This window comes from Hypanus sabinus, chromosome X1 (assembly GCF_030144855.1).
Source record: "Hypanus sabinus isolate sHypSab1 chromosome X1, sHypSab1.hap1, whole genome shotgun sequence".
NCBI classification, from domain to species: Eukaryota; Metazoa; Chordata; class Chondrichthyes; order Myliobatiformes; family Dasyatidae; genus Hypanus; species Hypanus sabinus.
The window spans coordinates 43,756,885-43,777,204 of NC_082738.1; the positions used below are offsets into that span (position 1 = coordinate 43,756,885).

At 39.2% G+C, this 20,320-nt stretch overlaps 2 protein-coding genes across 6 annotated transcripts in view; one reads left to right on the plus strand and one right to left on the minus strand.

Moving 5' to 3' along the window:
• Positions 1-6,000, plus strand: part of wnk4a (WNK lysine deficient protein kinase 4a) — a 94,163-nt gene extending 88,163 nt beyond the window's left edge. For 4 of the 5 annotated variants that reach the window (XM_059956494.1, XM_059956490.1, XM_059956491.1 and 1 more), the window contains 2 exons: positions 648-719; positions 3,565-6,000. In XM_059956494.1, the coding sequence (XP_059812477.1) occupies positions 648-719; positions 3,565-3,605 (113 nt within the window). In that variant the 3' untranslated portion in view covers positions 3,606-6,000. Of the gene's footprint in view, positions 1-647; positions 749-3,564 lie in introns of all 5 variants that reach the window. The other variant, XM_059956492.1, reaches the window with a different exon arrangement.
• A 3,019-nt stretch (positions 6,001-9,019) lies between these two features.
• On the minus strand, positions 9,020-14,307 carry LOC132384880 (cytochrome c oxidase assembly factor 3 homolog, mitochondrial). Its single transcript, XM_059956497.1, has 2 exons — positions 14,082-14,307; positions 9,020-10,558 (listed from the first exon to the last, which is right to left on the minus strand). Exons 1-2 carry the CDS (start codon positions 14,272-14,274, stop codon positions 10,452-10,454), a joined length of 300 nt encoding a protein of 99 aa, XP_059812480.1. The 5' UTR covers positions 14,275-14,307; the 3' UTR covers positions 9,020-10,451.
• Between the last annotated feature and the right edge of the window lie 6,013 nt (positions 14,308-20,320).

Here is a 20,320-nt window from a genome sequence, read left to right on the forward strand (position 1 = left end):
ATTTTACTGGAAACACAATTGCATGTAACTTTATTTAGAAAGCTTAAAAATGATTAGTGATCTTGAATGGATAATATGAAGTATATCTGTAAGATCACATGATTGATGCAGATTGGAAAGTCAAATATTTGCAAAATGCTACCTTTTTTTAAAGCAGAAAAAGTACATTTCAAAACTACAAAGTATTGAATACTAGGCTAACTTTACAGGAAGATTGATTGAAACCTTAGTCCAAAAAGTAGATTATAAATTAATCTAAAGGTAATAGACTTGGGCAACAGATCATATAGCAGGGGTGGCAAATCTATGTCAAGATGACAGTTTTTTTGATGGCTGCTAATAAGAGTAGGAGATGATTGCTGTCATGATCTAATACATTATATACAAAATGGCATTTATGAGCGATCCTTATATAAAAAGCAAGATTCTAGAGTCCTAGAAGTTTGGATTTGCTCTCTCAATTCTAATTAAACAGTTTTTTGGTTTGGCCATATTTTATATTACTTTGGAAGTAAGTGTAATATTTTCCTTTTCACAACTGTTTAGTGTTATTAGGATGGTAGAAGTGCAGGTGTTGAAAATATCATGCTATATATACAATAATTTTTTTCTAATTATAACCTTATTTTCATATTGCATCCCTGCAGGCTTTGGCAGAAGGAATTCCTTAACTGGCATCTGCAGTGTACAAGATCAGTGGCAAACACAGTCCAACATTGGTGGGGGTTACTTTTCCTAATGGCTTCTAGTAGGTGATAGGCTGTTAAGAGTCTTTAGAAGCTAAGGCTTTGCACAATAAATTTAAAGGAAAGGGGTCAATAAAATGATTCTGATTCTGACTGCAGCAAATATCTGGCACTATAGTACTTAGTGTTTTAAACTGTACAAAACTCCATTTGTCAGTAGTTTTGAGTACAGTTTCAGCTATTAATCTGGACATGGACTGTTATATGATGCAAGTAGTTAACAGTCAGCTTTCTTATATAAAAGGCCTTTTGATTTATATATAACATAGGAACCTGAAACAGATGTTTAGAAAAGAACACGGATGACCCTAGTCAGAAATCCTTTTCCATTATCAGAACAGATCTTAAAATAGATTGCTTGTGATATTTTTGCTTCTAAGCACTAATATAATTTTAGAAACACTAAGGATTCAGCATTGTTTAAATCAGATTACTTTATCTATTGTAACAGTATTTCAACAATGTTTAATCATAAAATAATCCTTGCTACAGATTTTTTTCATTAAAATATACTATTTCTGGTAATATCTCAAAGGATATCTGATTAAATCAGATTTAAAAGCACATATAATAGACTGTTGTGAGTGTGAACAATGTCACAGGAGAGACACTAAAGCTAGGGGATATAGAAGCTTTTATTCAGCATTTGAGACACTCTCCGAGGAAGGGGCCTCCGGACCCAATATTACATGACATTTTTATATGCTAAATATCAAAGATAACAGCAGGACAATTTTACAATTCTAATGTATCTAGAATACATCTTTTGAATTACATATTAAACACCTTCGTCTTCACACCCGCACTCCAGACACCCCAAATGAATGTTACTTCCCACCAATTCTGCGCCGTGTTCATGCATATGCAGACTTCTGTGATCAAACGGAATCATCTCTCTTCATTGTCTTTCTTTTCTTTTTACAATATTTTTATTCAGAAGAAAAAACAAGATTTACAGAGTGCAACACATAGATACATCTCAACATAACTTGTGTACATTCATATATTGTAATAAAATTGATCAAAATGTTATAGCAAATCACATAAAGGTATACCACTCTGTAATCAAAAATTTAATGATAGGTCATACATCATAAAGGAAAATTTTTATATAAAAAAGTCAACCCCCTACCAACTACCAAAGAAAAAAGCTGATGGATGATAATGGATAATTAGAAAAAAAACATATTGGCTTAAGAAGAGAAGATAGAAATATACGTAAAAGTCTGTGCACTGTTAAACATTATAAATTGGAAAAGTAATTTAGGAAAGGTCCCCAGATATAAAAAGATTGTTTTGAATTTAAGACTGAGCAGCGGATCTTCTCTAAATTTAAATAAGACATAATATCACGATCTCTCTTCATTGTCGACATCCCCAGTAGTTGCCCACATACCATCCTACACCCCCTGGGCCATACTGTCCCATACATTCCTCAGCCACTTCACTTTTACCAACACATGTATATCTTTAGGATACATCTGGTGAATTTAACCATTTCCTCGAGCTTGTCCCAGGGGTTGGGGTGGTCTCTATTTGAATGACTGCAATGACCTTACCCCGGTGGCACACCCTCACAGACTGTCCAGTCCGACTGCTAAGAGGCCCAACTCATTCGAATTCACTGGGTGGATGACTGCTTTCAGATGCCGTGTGCAATTTCTTCTCATTCTCAGTCTGCCATGCCATCGAAGTTCTGGAACCTGATGTCCCTGCTGTATCTTAGATCCCTCCACATCTATTTTTAAAAATATCTTTTCTATTCCATGCTATACAGCTAATCATCTATCTTTTGCAATGAGCCTTCATTACAGAGTATAGTTACCTTTATACTTTAACATGCTGTTCAGAGCTTGCTGTCCTCTGCCTTTGCATTTGCCGTGTTTCTGCGTCCGTCACGTGCCATCAGAACTAATGCAGCTGGCTGCTGTTCGTCTCATAGGCTCTCTACAATGACACCGTTATCGGGTGCAGTTGATCTCATGCTCTGTCTGTGAGGCTGACAAGAAAGTGGGTCATCAGTCTGTGGGAAGACTATCTTCTCCCCTGCTGTGTCTCTCTGATCAACAGTATGTCACTGCTGCTTTGCTCGATCCCTCATTGTGTTACCCTGGTTACAGTGGTCCTTCACATCTCCATGTAAACTGACTAAATAGGCAGTTGAAGTTTGCTTGTATTTTTCCTGTCTGCCTTGCATTGATGTCTGCCCACTCGGTCCCTTTCTGCTCCTTCCTATCCCCTTTCTGGTGAACCATTACTGTAATCCCTTGGGCAGCTGCACTGCTTCTAACAGCTCCTGACTGTGCTTGGCTCTACACTTGGGACCTCCTGACACGATTCCCACACATTGCCCTGTCTCTCCTCCTTGCCTTGTAGGTCACACATGTTCAGAGTCCCTGCCTGGACCATGATATTGCTCCTTTTACTGAGTCTAAGATAGCACCTGCCTTACTCAGTGTGTGTTTTCCCAGGATAGTACCTTCCTCGCTTGGGCTCTCCCTCAATCACAAGCACCTGCGGCTGACCTCTCTCCACCCTCATTTCACCTCCTGCACTGGTGATGTAAATCACCTCTCCTGTAGATCAGTTATCGATACTGACGATCACGTGTCCACTAACATTTCACATTGCCGACCCCCTAATAAACCTCTTGTCTCCATCCATGGATGGCCACCACTGCCAATGGAGGCTGCCGTCAGCCGTTTGTCTGACCTCCCCGGCTCTGTAATCTGGTCAGCAGTCAGATCAGAAACAGACGCTGCTGCAGTGCATTCTCCCTGCTTTGGTAATTGATTCTCACACTTTGCTCTCTTTTCAGAACACTGTCTCCAACCATGGGCCAAGAGACCACAACTGTAACAGATCATTCCTCTACCCTCCCACGAGTATTCCAGCAGTTTCATGCTACGTGTCCTGGGTTCTGGCACACAAAACAGATCTTCTGTGACGTTATGGCAGCTACTTTACGAATTGCCTCCTCTGGTCTATCTCACCAGCCCATGATGATACTGCAGAGTAGGTTGGTTACACTGCTATCCCTAAATCTAAAACTTATTGCTAGGCTGAGCTCAGACCTTCCTTTAGCATTTTCAGGAAGGCTAGATCATCCCTCCATGGATTGTCCAATCCTGAATACTCCTGATATGCTCAATATTTACATTTTGCATAGTCTGTTGCTGTCTCATCAGCTCTTGAACCACTGACATTATTGTTCCACTGTTACTCTCACCTCCCACCCTTGTTGTGCCTCACTTACCCCTTAATAAAGCAACATCTCTCTTCATTGCCAACATTCCCGGAACTTGCCCACGTACCATCCCACACCCCCTGGGCCATACTGTCCCACACATTCCTCAGCCACTTCACTTTTACCAACACATGTATATCTTTAGGATACATCTGGTGAATTTAACCATTTCCTCGAGCTTGTCCCAGAATCCTGTATTTTGGCAGGGGACCTTAAATGAGGGCAACTCTGACAAAATGCTCTGCTTCTCCCCGAGGGTGAAGGGCTTATGAGTTGTCAAGGGCTGCTTCAGGTCATCAGGGTTCTTGATTTGATGTTACCTAACCCCAAAAAGATCCATTCTGACAGATATATCTGGGTATAACCATTCCCTCAACAATCACCACACTCCATAACTCCCACACTACACAAAATATAAATGATGGATAAAAATTAAACAGTACATACTTAAAACCAGAGTATGTACTCTGCAGTCTGCCACTTCTGTGCATCTGAACTCATAATGCCTGTTGTATCCCTTTGCATTTAAAACTCTTACATCAAGGTTACAGGCTTTTTCTTAAATCACACAAACACACTCACAAACACATCGGCTACTACAAAGCTCCCTGATCGAGTATACACAAACCCACTGGCGTCCCAAACAGTCAGTAACCACCCTTCACAATTGGTACCCCTCTCTCACCAAATTAACACAAAAATGCCCAGTCTCTTACATAACCACATGTACATTTCCACACACACTGCACTACTTTTATATCTAGTAGTTCAAGTCCCTACCTTGTTCGTGATCCCACGGTCACTGACCTGAACAGATCAAAGTGTGAGTACTAATTTTTAAAAAAAATATTCACCCACTTAGACTGTGGAGGTCAATGGTCACACAATAGGATACAAACATATTCTGGATGAGCCCCCAAATATTGTGACTGTGAACAATGTCAGTGGAGAGACACTAGAGCTAATGGATATAAAAGCCTTTATGCAGTATTCGAGACACTCTTAGGAGAAGAGGCCTGCCTGACCCAATTCAGGTTTATATGCTAAAGATCAAAGTTAACAGCAGGACAGTTTTACAGTTCCAATGCATCTACATTGCTTCCTTTGAATTACATATAATTTTTAAACACCTCTGTCTTCACACTCACCCTCCAGACACCCAAAATCAATGCTAATTCCCACCAACTCTGGGCCGCATTCATGCTGTTTCAGGCTTCTGTGATCAAATGGAGTGATTCTTTGTTTGCAATCAACCCCCAAAATGCAGCTCCTGGAAGATCATTGTTCAGAGCTGTGGTTTAAATTCAATCTACAATCCACATTCAGATCTGGAGATTGGCTACTGTAAAAATTAGTATTTGCTATATACCGTAAATCCAGAATATGCCCCAACATAGACTAGATAATAAATTTTGCCTTAATTTTAGAGGAAATTTGATAACCCTGGCAATTAGAAGACAATAAGAACACTTGATATTAAGCAGCCATTATAAATCATTTTTATAGTTTTGTATTAAAGTGTGTTTTTCCATTGTTACAAACTGTAAGGACTGAATTTATTGATTTTGTTTCTCTGTATATATGTATATAGAAAATGTAAATTTTATGCAGTAAATTATACCAATATTATATTGATAATTAGATCTGTTTTAAAATAAACTATACAGGTAACATTCCCAGATGGAAGATTTAGATGCATTTATTATCCCTTTTCTTTACAATAAACTTTATATTTGCTTATTTGAAACACAAAGGTGTTATTTCACGTGAGATTTCTCATTTTGTAAAATATGGTGCAGTGTTTTGAGTTGCAAAGCTGATTTTAGTATAAATGTGCATCTGCACAGAATGGAGATTCTGTATTTGTTGACATTTGTTATCTCAAGAAAGTTGATCTTATAATTTTTTTATGATTCAAATCATTAACTATGTATATTCATCTTATAATAAGATGCTAGATAAATTATTTCACACTACATGATGGAAATAAAACTTTATATAAACTGTGTTGTAATGTATTTTGGATTATAAAGTCATTTTCACAAACCTGCATACATTGAAATTGGAATCCATAGAGCATTTAAGTCAAACTGAAGTGTCCACTTTCTTAGGTGCCTCCTGTACCTAATAAAGTGGCCACTGAGTGTATGTCCATGGTCTTCTGCTGCTGTAGCCCATCCACTTCAAGGTTCGACATGTTGTGCATTCAGAGATGCTCTTCTGCACACCACTGTTTTAACACATGGTTATTTGAGTTGCTGTCACCATCCTGTCGGCTGGACCAGTCTGGGCCATTCTCCTCTGAACTCTCTCATTAACAAGGCATTTTTGCCCATTGAACTGCCAGTACTGGGTATTTTTAGTTTTCACACCATTCTATGTAAACTATAGATACTAATTGTTGTGCGTGAAATGCCTGGGAGATCAGTTTCTGAGATACTCAACCCACCCTGTCTGATACCAACAATTATTTCACAGTCAAAGTCACTTAGATCATATTTCTTCCCCATTCTGATGTTTGGTCTGAACAACAAAATGAACCTCTTGACCATGTCTGTGTACTTTTATGCACTGAGTTGCTGCCACATGATTAAATATTTGCATTAACAAGCAGGTGTATAGGTGTACCTAATAAAGTAGCCACTAAGTGTATAGCTTTAGTTAAATCAAACTTAACATCTCTAAATTAGGAAGGTCATACAAATTGGAAATATTAAGATGTTTCTATACCAAAATCTATTAATCAGAACATTTATGGCATTTGGTATACAAGAATGATTCAAAACTCCTTGCAAACTTGGACTGGTGATGTAAAATAATAAGGATTCGTTACACTGTTGATTTCCAAAAAGCATTTAAAAATGAGGTTTGGCTTCTTCTAAAACAACAGCCTGGTATAGCTAGTTCTCCTAAGTAATACTTGAATGAGATAAAAATATTGCAGAGTCGCACCACAGAATGGTGGAGGATGAAACTGAACTGTGTGGTGGAGGTAGGTTTGTGTATCAGGATCACATCACAGAGGGAACTTCCCTCCTCCACAGAAAGTAGCAAAATTGCAAAACTCTTTATAAATACATGTATGTTACTGCTACATCAATTGAAAGGAAATCTCCCTAATCCCAGAAGACCCAATATTAAATGATGAAATCAAAGAATTATTTTCCTTCCATTTCTTTAAGGTGCTTTATCTTACATTTGGTTTCAAATTTCCACAAAAGTTCTTCTCAGATTTAAAAAAAGGTTCCAGTCAAGGCTAATAATGTTATATTTTTCTAAATTGATAATCATTAATTCAACAATATCATTGTATCATTACATTAACAATATCATGAGTGTATGGATTAAAATATGAATTAACTTACAACCTTAAAAGAATCAAAATATTGCCTCATAAGTATGTGTAAAGCTAAGCATTAAATTGTCTGAGCTATTGGTAAACATTTATTCTCGACTTACTGGTTTTGAATTACTTGATTTTTAAAAAAATACATCTAAGATTTGCATTCAGCAATATGCTGGACACATTTAAGACCTTAATAGTGTAGTTTATTCTGTGATTGTTCTTGGAAATCATTCATAGAGCACTACAGCACATAAACAGCCTCTTCAGCCAATCTATGGATCTTCTGCCTAGTCCCATCTATCTGCACCTAGACCATATCCCTCCAAACACTTCCCATCCACATAGCTATTTAAACTTCTCTTAAATATTACAACTGAACTTCCACTGGCAGCTTATTCCACATACACATCACCCTCTAAGTGAAGAGGTTCCCCCTCAGATTCCTCTTAAATAATTCACCTTTCACCCTACATCTATAACCTCTAATTCTAGTCTCTATACTTCCTGCCATCAAGAAGGTGATACAGGAGCCTCAGGATTTACACCAGGTTCAGGAAGTTACTACCCTTCAACCATCAGGCTCCTGAACCAAAGGGAATAACTTCACTCGCTCTATCACTGAAATGTTCCCACAACCTTTGGATTCACTTTCAAGGACTCTTCATCTCATATTCCTGACATCTATTGCCTGCCTGCCTGTCTGTCTATCTATCTATTTATTTATTATTCTTTGCACTTGCACACTGGTTGAACACCCAGGATGGTGCAGTCTTTCATTTATTCTATTATGGATTTATTGAGTATGCCCACAAGAAAGTGAATAGTGACATATATGTACTTTAATAATAAATTTACTTTGAACTTCACTTGTATCTAAACCCCTCATTATTTGTATACCTCTATAAGAGCTCTCCTCATTGCCTGTAGTCTAGGGATAAAGTCCTAACTTATTCAACCATTATCTAGAACTCCGGTCCTCAATTCCCAGTAACATTCTTTGTACACACTCAAGCTTATCTTTCTTGTAGGTACATGTGCAGAAGTGCACACAATACTCTAACTTTAGCCTCACCTATGTCTTATGCAAATTCAACATAACATCCCAATTCCTGTATTCAATGCTGACTTATGAAGGCCAATGTGCCAAAAGCTCTTTATGACTATTTTGCATCAAAATATAAAAAGGAATAGCATAATTTCACTCTCATGATGATATGGTGAATGCGGGTTTGTTTGTGAAATTCAAGAGAAGGTTGGATTAATATATGGATAGGAGGGGTATAGAGAGCTAAGGTCCAGCTGCAAGTTGATGGGACTAGGCAGAATAACTATTTGACACTGATTAGATAGGCTGAAGGGCCTGTTTCTGAGCTGGCTAGAGGTTGTAAGTTATACAAATTTCTGATGTCCATGTCCTAATTCTCACCAAGATTTATTTGCCCATCATGGAATACCTTGCCAACCAACTTAGATTCTCAATTGTCCCCTCTTTTCACCCTTTCCCCTTTCTCTACATTTTAAAATGTATTTTTGGCTAGTTCCAATGCAATGTAATTGACTTGAATTGTTAAAATCTATTTCCCTCTCCTACAGTGATGCCTAACTTGCTATGTATTTCCAACAGTTTTATTATTTGAAGCATTAATACCTAAAAAAAATGCCATCTCAAATGTTTATTAATCCAATTATAAGTTTGTATTTAAAAGGCACAGGCAATTGTTAGCAACAAATATAACTATTAAATTGTAAGTGTTACATATTTTATAATATGCAAATGAAAGAATAGTATTTTTCAGAGCAGTAACCCACAAACATAAATATCCAATCAGCAGCCACTTCTTAAGTGGGTATAGGTGTTCCAGCTACCTTGTTTTAAAGGCCATAACATGCAATAATTAAAACTGCATAGAGCAGTTCCTCCTGATGCTATTTTAATTATGCCTTTCACCTGAGCCTGCTTAGCATCATTGAGGGAAATCTTTAACTTGTTTCAAGTTGAAAAACATGCTCTTCCATCCTTTTCTGATATGAGATCAAACTTTTATTTCCACCTCAAATATATTAATATCTTCACTTCTGATAAATTGGAAACAGATATCAGGTCTACATTTTGTTTTTTTATATTTTAAAAAGGCAATGGGTATGGAACGATTTGTGGCAACTGAAACAAACTGATCACTTAAGGTCAATGAGCTTTCATGAGAAAGATCTGAATATGACTATAGCTTCCTTTAACCTAAAGCTAAAAACTTAAACTCCAATGATTAAACTTTGCTTAAATCATTAAAAATGAAGATTATTAATCGTTACTAATTTTCCTCTTCCTCAATTTCAGTATCTGTACAATAGTTTAAAGATATTTATCACAGACTGCTTGCAATATATCCCTAAGTAGTTTGGTTTGACAATTTCAATGAAGATTGATTTTATTATGTAAAGATTTATTTTAAACATTAAGGAATTGTTACCATTGAGGAGGTACAGAAGCCTACAGGCACAAACTCGGCAAGATGGAAACAACTACTTCCCCTCTGCCATTTGTTTCTTAAATGGAGATTGAATCCACGGACACTAACTCACTCACTACTTTTTTTATTTGTTATTTTGCACTACTTATTTTAACTTAACTATTTATCAGACATGTATACACTTCATGTAACTCAGTTTTTTTTCTCTATACTTATCATGTATTTCATTGTACTGCTGCTGTGAAGTTAACATTTATGACATATGTTGGTGATATTAAATTTAATTCTGATTCTAATTCATGGGACCTTAAAATACAAAGAACATAGAACATTCAAAGAAGTTTTAAAATCTTGGGTACAGTTTGGCAAACTGTAATTTACAATCAATGTTCCCAGTTTATTGATATCACAAATGTTTACATTCCACTTTTATACCACACTATTATAGACATGGATCTTTCAGCTGCACTGACAAAATATTATTCCCAGATCAAGGCCCAAAACAGCCAAACAATGCATTTTGAAAAATGTGCATCATGATCAGCATATTTAATATTTTAAATTCCTTGCTAGATGTATATTTGCTCAGTTTCTTTCACAAATCCAAAGGAAAAACTGTACACACATTCCATAAACTAATTGTTTCAGTTTGCTGAAGTCCTGGAAGCATTTCTTGCTCGAACGCCTTTTGCCTCTTCTTCCAAGTCATCCAAAAACCGTTCCTGAGATACTGAATAAAAAGTGTATCCATCTAGAGAGATTAAGGAAATATACTGTAGATACATCTGAACAGTTATGTTCAAAATCCAAATCTGTGGCTAAAAAATCCTATGTATGATGCATTCAAAAATTAGTGATACAAAAAATCTATTTTATTAGCTAACAAGAGATACAAAAATAAAAAATTATGTAATTACAAAGGCACACGAGTGAATCTGCAGAATCTGGAAATAAATAAAAACCCAAAATGCTGGCAGAACTCAGCAGGCCAGACAGCATTTGGTGTTTTTATGTAATTACAAAACCGGCTTGTAATTTATAAAAAGAAATAAATCATTGAAGCCACTTCACATTACTGGTATAGAGCTCATTAAATCTGCACTCTTTCTATGGATCTTTTAAATGATAGAACTTATTAATTAATTAATTTATTATTAAGTTATTTATTAATATGACCTCTCAATATTGAAGAATTGTATAACTAACCCCATTATCACATGGCTTTACCATTTACTGTCTAAATTTTGCTTATCCTTCTCAAAATAAACCAATTTACATTTTTGTTCATTAAAATTTAAAGACTAAGTATGAACCTTGATGACATACAGTCCATTTCAGTTAAGATTTTTCCTTATTTTGCTTGTTATCAAATTACGTCCAGATGTGAACAACCTTCTGATGAACATTACTATATACATACTTCCATTTTGCAAAAGTTTCATTAAGCACCATGCTGTTGTCCATTTTATTATTAATTTCCTAATCATGCTCAGTCATAGCACAGCACAGAAACAGGCCCTTCAGCCCATCTAGTCAATGCTAAACTGTTATTCTGCATTGTACAATCGATCTGCACCTAGACCATAGCTCTCCATGCCAACCCCATCTATGTCCTTATCCAAACTTCTCTTAAATATTGCAATCAAACTTGCACCCACCACTTCCACTGGCACTAGCACAGGGGTTCTTAACTTGGGGGTCCATGGGTCCCCTGCTTAATGGCGTTGGTCCATGACTTAAAGCAGGTTGGGAACCCGAGTAGTTTGTTCCACATTTGCACCACCCTCTGAGTCAAGAGGTTCCTCCTCAGATTCCTCTTAAATACTTCACCTTCCCTCAGGGAGGAGGTACAGGAGCCTGAAGACACACACTCAACAATTCACAAATCCACAAACACCACCTTTTGTTCTGTTGCACCATTAATTCTGTCTTCATTTACACTGGCTCTCCTACTTTACTGCAACCAATTTTCTGTACAATTTAAATAGACTATACATTATTCCCTTCATCAAGCAAGTTTTCAACAATATCCTGCCTTCAACACACAATCCTAATGATTTGTGTAAAAATATCTACCAGGAACAAAGATCCTGTCCCTTATCCTAGACAATGGTGGAAACTCACAAAATGTTCAAGTTTTCTGTGTTCCATCTTTTTTAAATAAACAAAACTGAAATGTATAAACGATTAGAAAACAGCACAACAATTCTAACAACATACACTTGTCTTTACAGATCGGGGCATAGAATATTAAGGATTGGCACACTGCATTTCAACTTTACAAAAAGCTGGTTAGAGTACATTCAGAGTGTGTGTGCAGTTCTGGTTACCACACTGTACAAACGATACAGAGATTCTGGTTTTGATTATGGGGAAAGATTGGAATAGGCTAGTCTAGTTACCTCAGCGGAGGCCAAGAGTTTCAAACAGCTGACATCAACACTCATACAGATGAAACAGCTTCCATAACAATATTAAATTTAAAAGTCCAATGTGCATACATACATTTGGTTTTATGAACAAAAGCAGATACCCCTCCTCTCTCCACTTCTAGTAATTGTTCTTAATTGATGGCATTCGTCACCATTTTTCTGTATTTTCTGACTGATGACCATAGTTAAAATGAAACCCGTTCATTATTTGGGAATAATTTCTGTACAAGAAATCTTAAGCGGCATAGAAAGGGTAAATATTCAGAAATTTTCCCAGTGGTTTCAGAGATTTTGAGGGGAAAGATTTTATTACATAGAGAATAGTTGACATCTGGAACTTACTACCTACCAGTGGACGAGGTGGAATCAGATACAATCCCCACATTTAAACAGGCAAATGAAAAGGCAGAGCATAGAAGATATGACCTAATGTGGGCATATGGGATTGGTGTACAAGGGCAAAAAAATTGGCATGTCCATGGTTGGTGGGCAAAAGGGCTCATTTCTGAGCAATACAACTCTCACTCTATAATTCTGATTGTGAACATTGTTTGTTATTATCTCTGCCAGCAAGTGGAGCAACAAAATGAGCCCTAGTATCTATCTAACTACGGGCTGGTAAAGTTATCTTCCATTAATAATGAAAATGGCTCCTGAATGTTTTGTAATTATGTTTAATTTCCAAGCCCATCATGTTCATTCTGCTCCAAAGAAATTTGTGCCTTCAGCTCATCAGTTTAAAATGCATAAAACTCATTTTAAGGCCATCTACAAAGCAATTTTTAAAAATCAATTCCTGTTATACCTTTTCCTATATCCTTCACCATTTTGGTCATTTCTTCTTGTTCTCTAACCTATGCACCCTGCCTATATCACTTATGTTCCTAGCAGACAAATTAATCACAGCTGTGGCTCAATGGGCCACACTCTCACCTTGTAATGAGAATAACATGAGCTCAAGTGGAACTGCATGCTTAGTGTTGGTCTCTTTTGGATATTATACTACACAGATGAGCCTAAAATATCTCACAGCACTACTTTGGAAATTAGCACAGGCATTATCATCAGTACCGCAGCTAATAGTTATTCCAAGTTAAAAACACCAGCTGTCAAACAAACAATACTGGAAATACTCAGCAGGTTAGGCAACATTTACAAAGTTAATGTTCATGTAACAGCCATAGACTCTAAACTCTAATTCCCTCCCTGAACTCCCTTACTTCCTTTTGATATTTATAATAAAACATCTTTCCCTTTACAAACATCTTTAAAACATTTTTCAACCTGGTATCAGCTTTAAATTGCAAAGACAGGGCAAACACTAATTCTGGTGAATTTGAATGACACAAGAGGTGATGATGCCAGCTGAAAGGCGATTAACAAAGTAAACCCAGAATAGCTGTAAAGAAAAGGAAACAGATGTAATTGGGAGGTTTTTAAATACCTTTAGAAGCGAGAGAACCGAAAATTGAATACTGGAGAAGGGAGTTGCAAGAGCGGAAATAACTGATTGTCTGAAACGATCGAATTCATCGTTAAATTGTGAAAATGTATAAAATTATGAGTTTAAACCTAAGATCATCATTTTGTTAGTTATGGGCAGGCTACAGATGAACTCTCACCTCAGTGTACAATGGAAGTGGCTCGGTGGCTGAATGACCTTTACGCAGAAAACCAGCTCATGGACACGTGCTTTAATTTCACTTTCCCATACTAATGGTAAAACTGCACAATTTGATTTAGTCTTTCATACAAAGGTGTTGGGGAACAACAACTGCGCGAAACCCAGGCTAACTACATTCTTGCTAATGCGACACATAATCAAACAAATTATAAGGATACAGATGCCCAAGACGACGGCTCCAATAGCTAAGCCCGTGATCGCATTCCTTCCGCGCCGCTTCTGAACGTTTTTCTGCCACTGAGCCAGCTCTACTTTTCGCATAAACTCAAGCTGTTCTTTAGTCAAGTTATCTTTCTTCGGGTCGATGCGCTTAGCAAATTTCGCGTCACCCGGTGAATTTCCTTCCGCCATGTTTCTAAATCACCAACGAGATGCGTATGCGGAAGGTCAAGTACGGAAAGCGGACGTCAAAACAGCAACGCGATTTATTCCCGGTCCACATTTTTCGGAATGTCTAAAGAAAGAACAGCGTTTATTCCGTTTTAGGTGTGAAGTAAACACAAAAACGAAAGCAATACACTCCCAGCTTTCAGTAACTGGAATAGAACATAATGAAAGAAATTTTTAACTGTGTGGAGAGAAATAGGATTAGCGTTTCTGGTCAATCAACAACAGTCGCTGATGTGAGATAATAACTTACTTTCCACTTAAAACTGATGCGCTGAATATTTACAACAATTTTCTCTTTTAATTTGTACTTATGCTGTTTAATAAAAATGTCAAATATCAATAGTATAGAAAGGTCATAAATATATTGCAAAAAATAAACTCTGCTTCTCTAGCTACTTTTGAGACATTCTCCTTTTGGTTAGAGGAGACACGAGAATGTAACTCCTGCAATTTGAAGCAACAAACTGCAGGAGCTCAACGGTTCGAGCTGGGAGGAAGGAATTTTGGGTTGAAACTGCAACAGAAACTTCTGCTCAAATCTAGATTGCTCATTAAGTTCTGCAAAGGGCTGGGACACTCCGATGTATTAATTGTGTCCTTTACTACTGTTGTGTATTTAGTATTTCAGTAATATCGTAAATATATTGTTTGTTTAAGCATTCTTTGTTGTTACATAATTCATTACAGGTTATATGTAAAAGTAAATGAATGGCATAGGTCATTATGCTGCCACTTCATAAGTGTGCGCCTCACTAAGGTAAGAATAAAGTAGACGCACTTATCTGTGTTTTTCTTTCCATTAGTTTTATGGTTTGGAGTTACAAAGCATAACGGAAGTAACAAGTCGGTTTTAAAATGAACCTGAAATGACCATCTACCTGTTGAAGCATAGCACTTTTTTTTACATTACAAGGGGATAGAGAGACATATGAGTTAAATAAAAAGCGCCGTATGTTTTTGTTTTGGAAGCGCGGCAAGACAACAGAGCTTTTTTTTAAGGCAAAAAAATGGGCATAATTCATGGGTCTATAACCTGTGAGCACCAGGTGATAATAATAATTTTAAAAAAAACAGAAATGGGTGGCTACATTGGAAAGACAGATGCGTTTGATTGCTGGATAACTGGATGATGTATACTGAATGAATTGAGCAGTATATTAAAGCAAATGGAATAGCCGATAAGAAACGAGTGCCAGTTTTGCAGAGTGCAATTGGTGGAAGAGCATACAGTTTGCTAAGAAGTTTAACTGCTCCAACCAATACAGCCAAAATGAGCTTTGTTGATATTGTGAATGTAATGCAGGAACTTTTAGAGCCTAAACCATTGCAGAGTGCTTTAGGTTTATAAGTGGAATCAAAAAGAAGGGGAGTCCATTTTAGCTTATGTGGCTTAATTGAAGAGATTATCAGATCAGAGGTGAGCTTAATGATACATTGAGAGATCATTCAGTTTGTAGAACCTTGCAAGAAAGCAGTCAAAAACCGTTCCTAACTGAAGTGCAACTCAGATGTAAAAGAGCAGTTGAAATCACTGTAGTAATGGAAACAGCAGCCAGAGATGAGATTAAGTTGCCAACAGGAATGAAAGTGAGCATGAACTGATGCACTATCAATAACTCTCTGAGACATGAGGCGAGATATCGGCTTTTATTGACTGGAAGAAAGAACAAGCAGCAATTGACCACCATGCTACATCCTGGAGACTGAGAGGCAGGGCTCAGGCCCCAATCTCCTTTATACCAGGGTCAGTGGGAGGAGGCACAGGAGCAGTCAGCGGGGGGGGGGGGGGGGGACATGTCCAGACAGGTATATGTAGTTCACCACATGAACAAAATTGCAATGCCTACAAAGAAACCTGCCTGGATGAAGAATTGTGTCACCATTGTGGCAGGGGCATACATACACCAGACCACTGCAGGTTTAGAGGCAATATGCAGAAAATACAGCAAAGTAGGATACATACAAAGAACGGGCTAGGCAGAGAAAAATAAATGAACTGCACACAGGAAAGAAAAAGATTTCTAAAAATCAAGCTGCGGTTTCAAAAAGCAGCACTAATCTGCATGCTGTTGATGGAAAAAATCTGATAATGATGAAATTGACATAGGATTTACAATGTGAAAACTATCAGGAAACAAGCAAACACGAGGAAATCTGCAGATGCTGGAAATTCAAACAACAACACACAAAATGCTGGTGGAACACAGCAGGCCAGGCAGCATCTATAGGGAGAAGCACTGTCGACGTTTCAGGCCGAGATCCTTCGTCAAGAAACAAGCAATGTGGCTTACACCAGAAGTGAACAGCAAATTAATGAAAATGGAATTGGACATTAGCTCGGCTGTTTCAGTCAGTCCACAAAATGAGTTTGAACAGCATTTCAAAGACACTAAACTGAAACCTACAGATATCCAGATAATATTTTTTTACTGGAGAAAAGATAACTCCTGTAGGAATGACATTCGGAACAGTGAAATGTAACAACCAATAAGCCACATTGGGGTTGCATGTGGTAAAAACGGGGGGGGGGGGGGGGGGGCAGCATTGTGGGAATGTGATTGGCTGAGACAACTACAACTTGATTGCAGTTGTAGATCAAGTTTTACAAAGCCTGTCTGGTTCCTTATGTTATCTGTGATAATGTAGCCAGTGCGCTAGATTGCATGCAGGCTGAAGGAATCCTTTCCAAGGTTGAGTGGAGCCCATAGGCAATGCCAGTGGTCCCAGTAGCCAAGAAGAATGAGTCTCTCAGAATCTGCAATTTTTTTTTACAGTCACCATAAACCCAGTACTGAAAGTAAATCAATATTCTCTGCCCAGGTTAGAGGATATTTTTGAAAACCTTTCTGGAGGAAAACACTTTAGCAAAGTGGACTTAGCTGAGGCCTACCTACAGATGGAGATGGAAGAGGAGTCCAAAGTGTTTTTCACCATAAACACACACGTAAAGGGCTTTATCCTTATAAGAGGCTTATTTCTGGAGTCGCATCTGCACCTGCAGTCAGCTATGGACCAGGTGCTGTAGGGTTTTTTTTAACCTTTTTAAAATTTTTATTGAACACAAACAAAAACAGAAATACTAAAACATATGCTAACAAAGCCAAAGAATCACACATAAGCAGCAACAAATAAGTAACTATTAACTTTAAATATACAAATAAACAAGAAAATCCACTCTAAATACTGTTGGACAGAAGGAACTATATCTAAGAGGAGTCACAAAGCAGAAACATTTACAGAGATAACCCAAAACATTGACAGATTTGTACACTCTTTACAGCTTTCTGGTTATGGGAAGTTTTCAAAGTATTAACATATAGTTTGAAGTCTGACGTAAAAAATATAAATGAAGGTTTCTTATTGCTGTATTTGTATTTATGTGGGTGTAGGTTCTATCACTTCCTGCGCGTCCCTTTCGGTGTCACGAATGGTGTCTCTGTCTTCCAGAGGGAAATGGACCGGATAGTGGACCAGTACCAACTGAAGGCCACATTTCCCTATCTGGATAACATCACCATCTGTGGTCACGACTGGCCAGATCACGACGCCAACCTCCAACGATTTCTCCAAGTGGCCGCAGTTCTGAACCTTACATATAACGGACAAGTGTGTGTTCGGAACCACCCGCCTTGCTATCCTTGGGTATGTCGTGGAAAATGGGGTCATTGGCCCTGATCCCGACCGCATGCGCCCCCTGTTAGAACTCCCTCTTCCCACCACTCTCAAAGCCCTCAGAAGGTGCCTGGGTTAGTTATTGATGGTGCATCAATTTTATTGACTGGAAGAAGGAACCAGCAGTGAGTGACCACCATCCTACATCCTGGAGACTGAGAGGCCGGGCTCAGGCCTCGATCGCCTTTATACAGGGGTTTGTGGGAGGAGCCACAGGAGCAGTCAGCAGGGGGAGTGTCCAGACAGGCACACATAGTTCACCACACTCTCCCCCCCTTTGTTTTAAAAGAGTCCCCATGTGGCGAAGTTTCTTACAGGTTAAGTCTATCAGGTGGTCGAATCTGTCGCTGCGATCTACGTAGCACCGGCTGTGATTGCACAGATGCCGCCGGTGGCGATGAATGCACAGGAGACGGAGGTTGTGCTGGTTCCAGCCCACTAGGCGCCAGTGGTCCCTCACGCATGTGCGAGGCGCCTGGTATATATGCGTACGAAACGCCTGGTATATAAGTGTCGTGAGGAGTCTGTGTAGGGCCTGGTGTGCGTGGTGTCACCTCGGGTACAGGGTTCATAGTTACCGGAGAGTGTTCAGGGTAGTGGTCTGCTGCACCTGCGGGCACCAGGTCGTGGATGGAGACCGTGTCCTCCCGCCCATCAGGTAAGACCACGTAGGCATACTGGGGGTTCGCATGTCAAAGGTGAACCCTCTCGACCAGCAGGGAGTATTTATTGCTCCTCACATGTTTCCGGAGCAGCACTGGCCCTGAGGATGTCAGCCAAGCTGGTAGGGTGGTCCCAGTGACAGACTTCCTGGGAAAAGAGAATGGGCGCTCGTGAGGGGTGGCATTGGTGGACGTACACAACAGAGAGCGGATAGAGTGGAGTGCCTCAGGGAGGACCTCCTGCCATCGAGAGACCGGCAACCCTTTTGACTTAAGGGCTAAAAGTGTGGCCTTCCACACTGTGGCATTCTCCCTCTCCACCTGTCCATTTCCCTGGGGATTATAACTCGTGGTCCGACTAGTAGCAATGCCCCTAGCTAGCAGGTACTGGCGCAGCTCGTCACTCATAAAGGAGGACCCTCTATCACTGTGGATATAGCAGGGATATCCGAACAGAGTGAAGAGCTGGTGCAGGGCTTTTATGATGGACGTGACAGTGGTGTCGGGGCAGGGAATGGCAAAGGGGAACCGTGAGCACTCGTCGATAACATTGAGAAAATAGATATTGCGGTCGGTGGAGGGAAGGGGGCCCTTAAAGTCAACACTCAGTCACTCAAAAGGGCGGGTGGCCTTGACAAGTTGCGCCGTGTCAGGACAGTAGAAGTGCGGTTTGCACTCAACGCAAATTTGGCAGTCCCTGGTCATTGTCCTGATGTCCTCCAAGGAGTACGGCAGGTTCCGGGCTTTCACGAAATGGTAAAATCGGGTGACCCCTGGATGGCAAAGTTGTGCATGAAGGGTGTACAGCTGGTTGAGCTGTGCGCTAGCACACGTACCCTGGGATAGGGCATCAGGGGGCTCATTGAGTCTGCCAGGCCGGTACAGAATATCATAGTTGTAGGTGGAGAGTTCTATTCTCCACCGCAAAATCTTATCATTTTTGATTTTGCCCCGCTGTTGGTTGCTGAACATGAAAGCAACCGAGCGCTGGTCGGTCAGCAAGGTGAATCTTTTGCCAGCAAGATAGTGCCTCCAGTGCCTAACAGCCTCCACTATGGCCTGGGCTTCTTTCTCCACCGCGGAGTGCCGAATTTCAGAGCCTTGGAGGGTACGAGAAAAGAATGCTACTGGCCTGCCTTCCTGATTGAGGGTACCAGCCAGAGCGAAATCGGAGGCGTACTACTTGGAAGGGAATGGTCTCGTCCACCGCATGCATCGTAGCTTTGGCAATGTCCCTTTTAATGCAGCTGAAGGCCGCGCAGGCCTCAGAAGAGAGGGGAAAAGTGGTAGACTTGACCAGGGGGCGGGCCTTGTCTGCGTAATGGGGGACCCCTTGGGCGTAATAGGAAAAAAAAACCAGGCACCGTCTGAGGGCTTTGAGAGTGGTGGGAAGAGGGAGTTCTAACAGGGGGCGCATACGGTCAGGATCAGGGCCAGTGACCCCGTTTTGCACGACAGTTTCTTATTGCTGTATTTGTATTTATGTATATAAAATTTGCTGTAAATTAATGGAAGATTTATGATAAAGAAATGATCCCTATGAGATTTGATATTATTAGTAAACCCAAATAAGTCATTTTCAAAACAAAAAGTAAAATCCACATTAATAAATTGATCTATAAATTGACAAACATCAACCCAAAATGTTTTAACATATTCACAATCCCAAAACA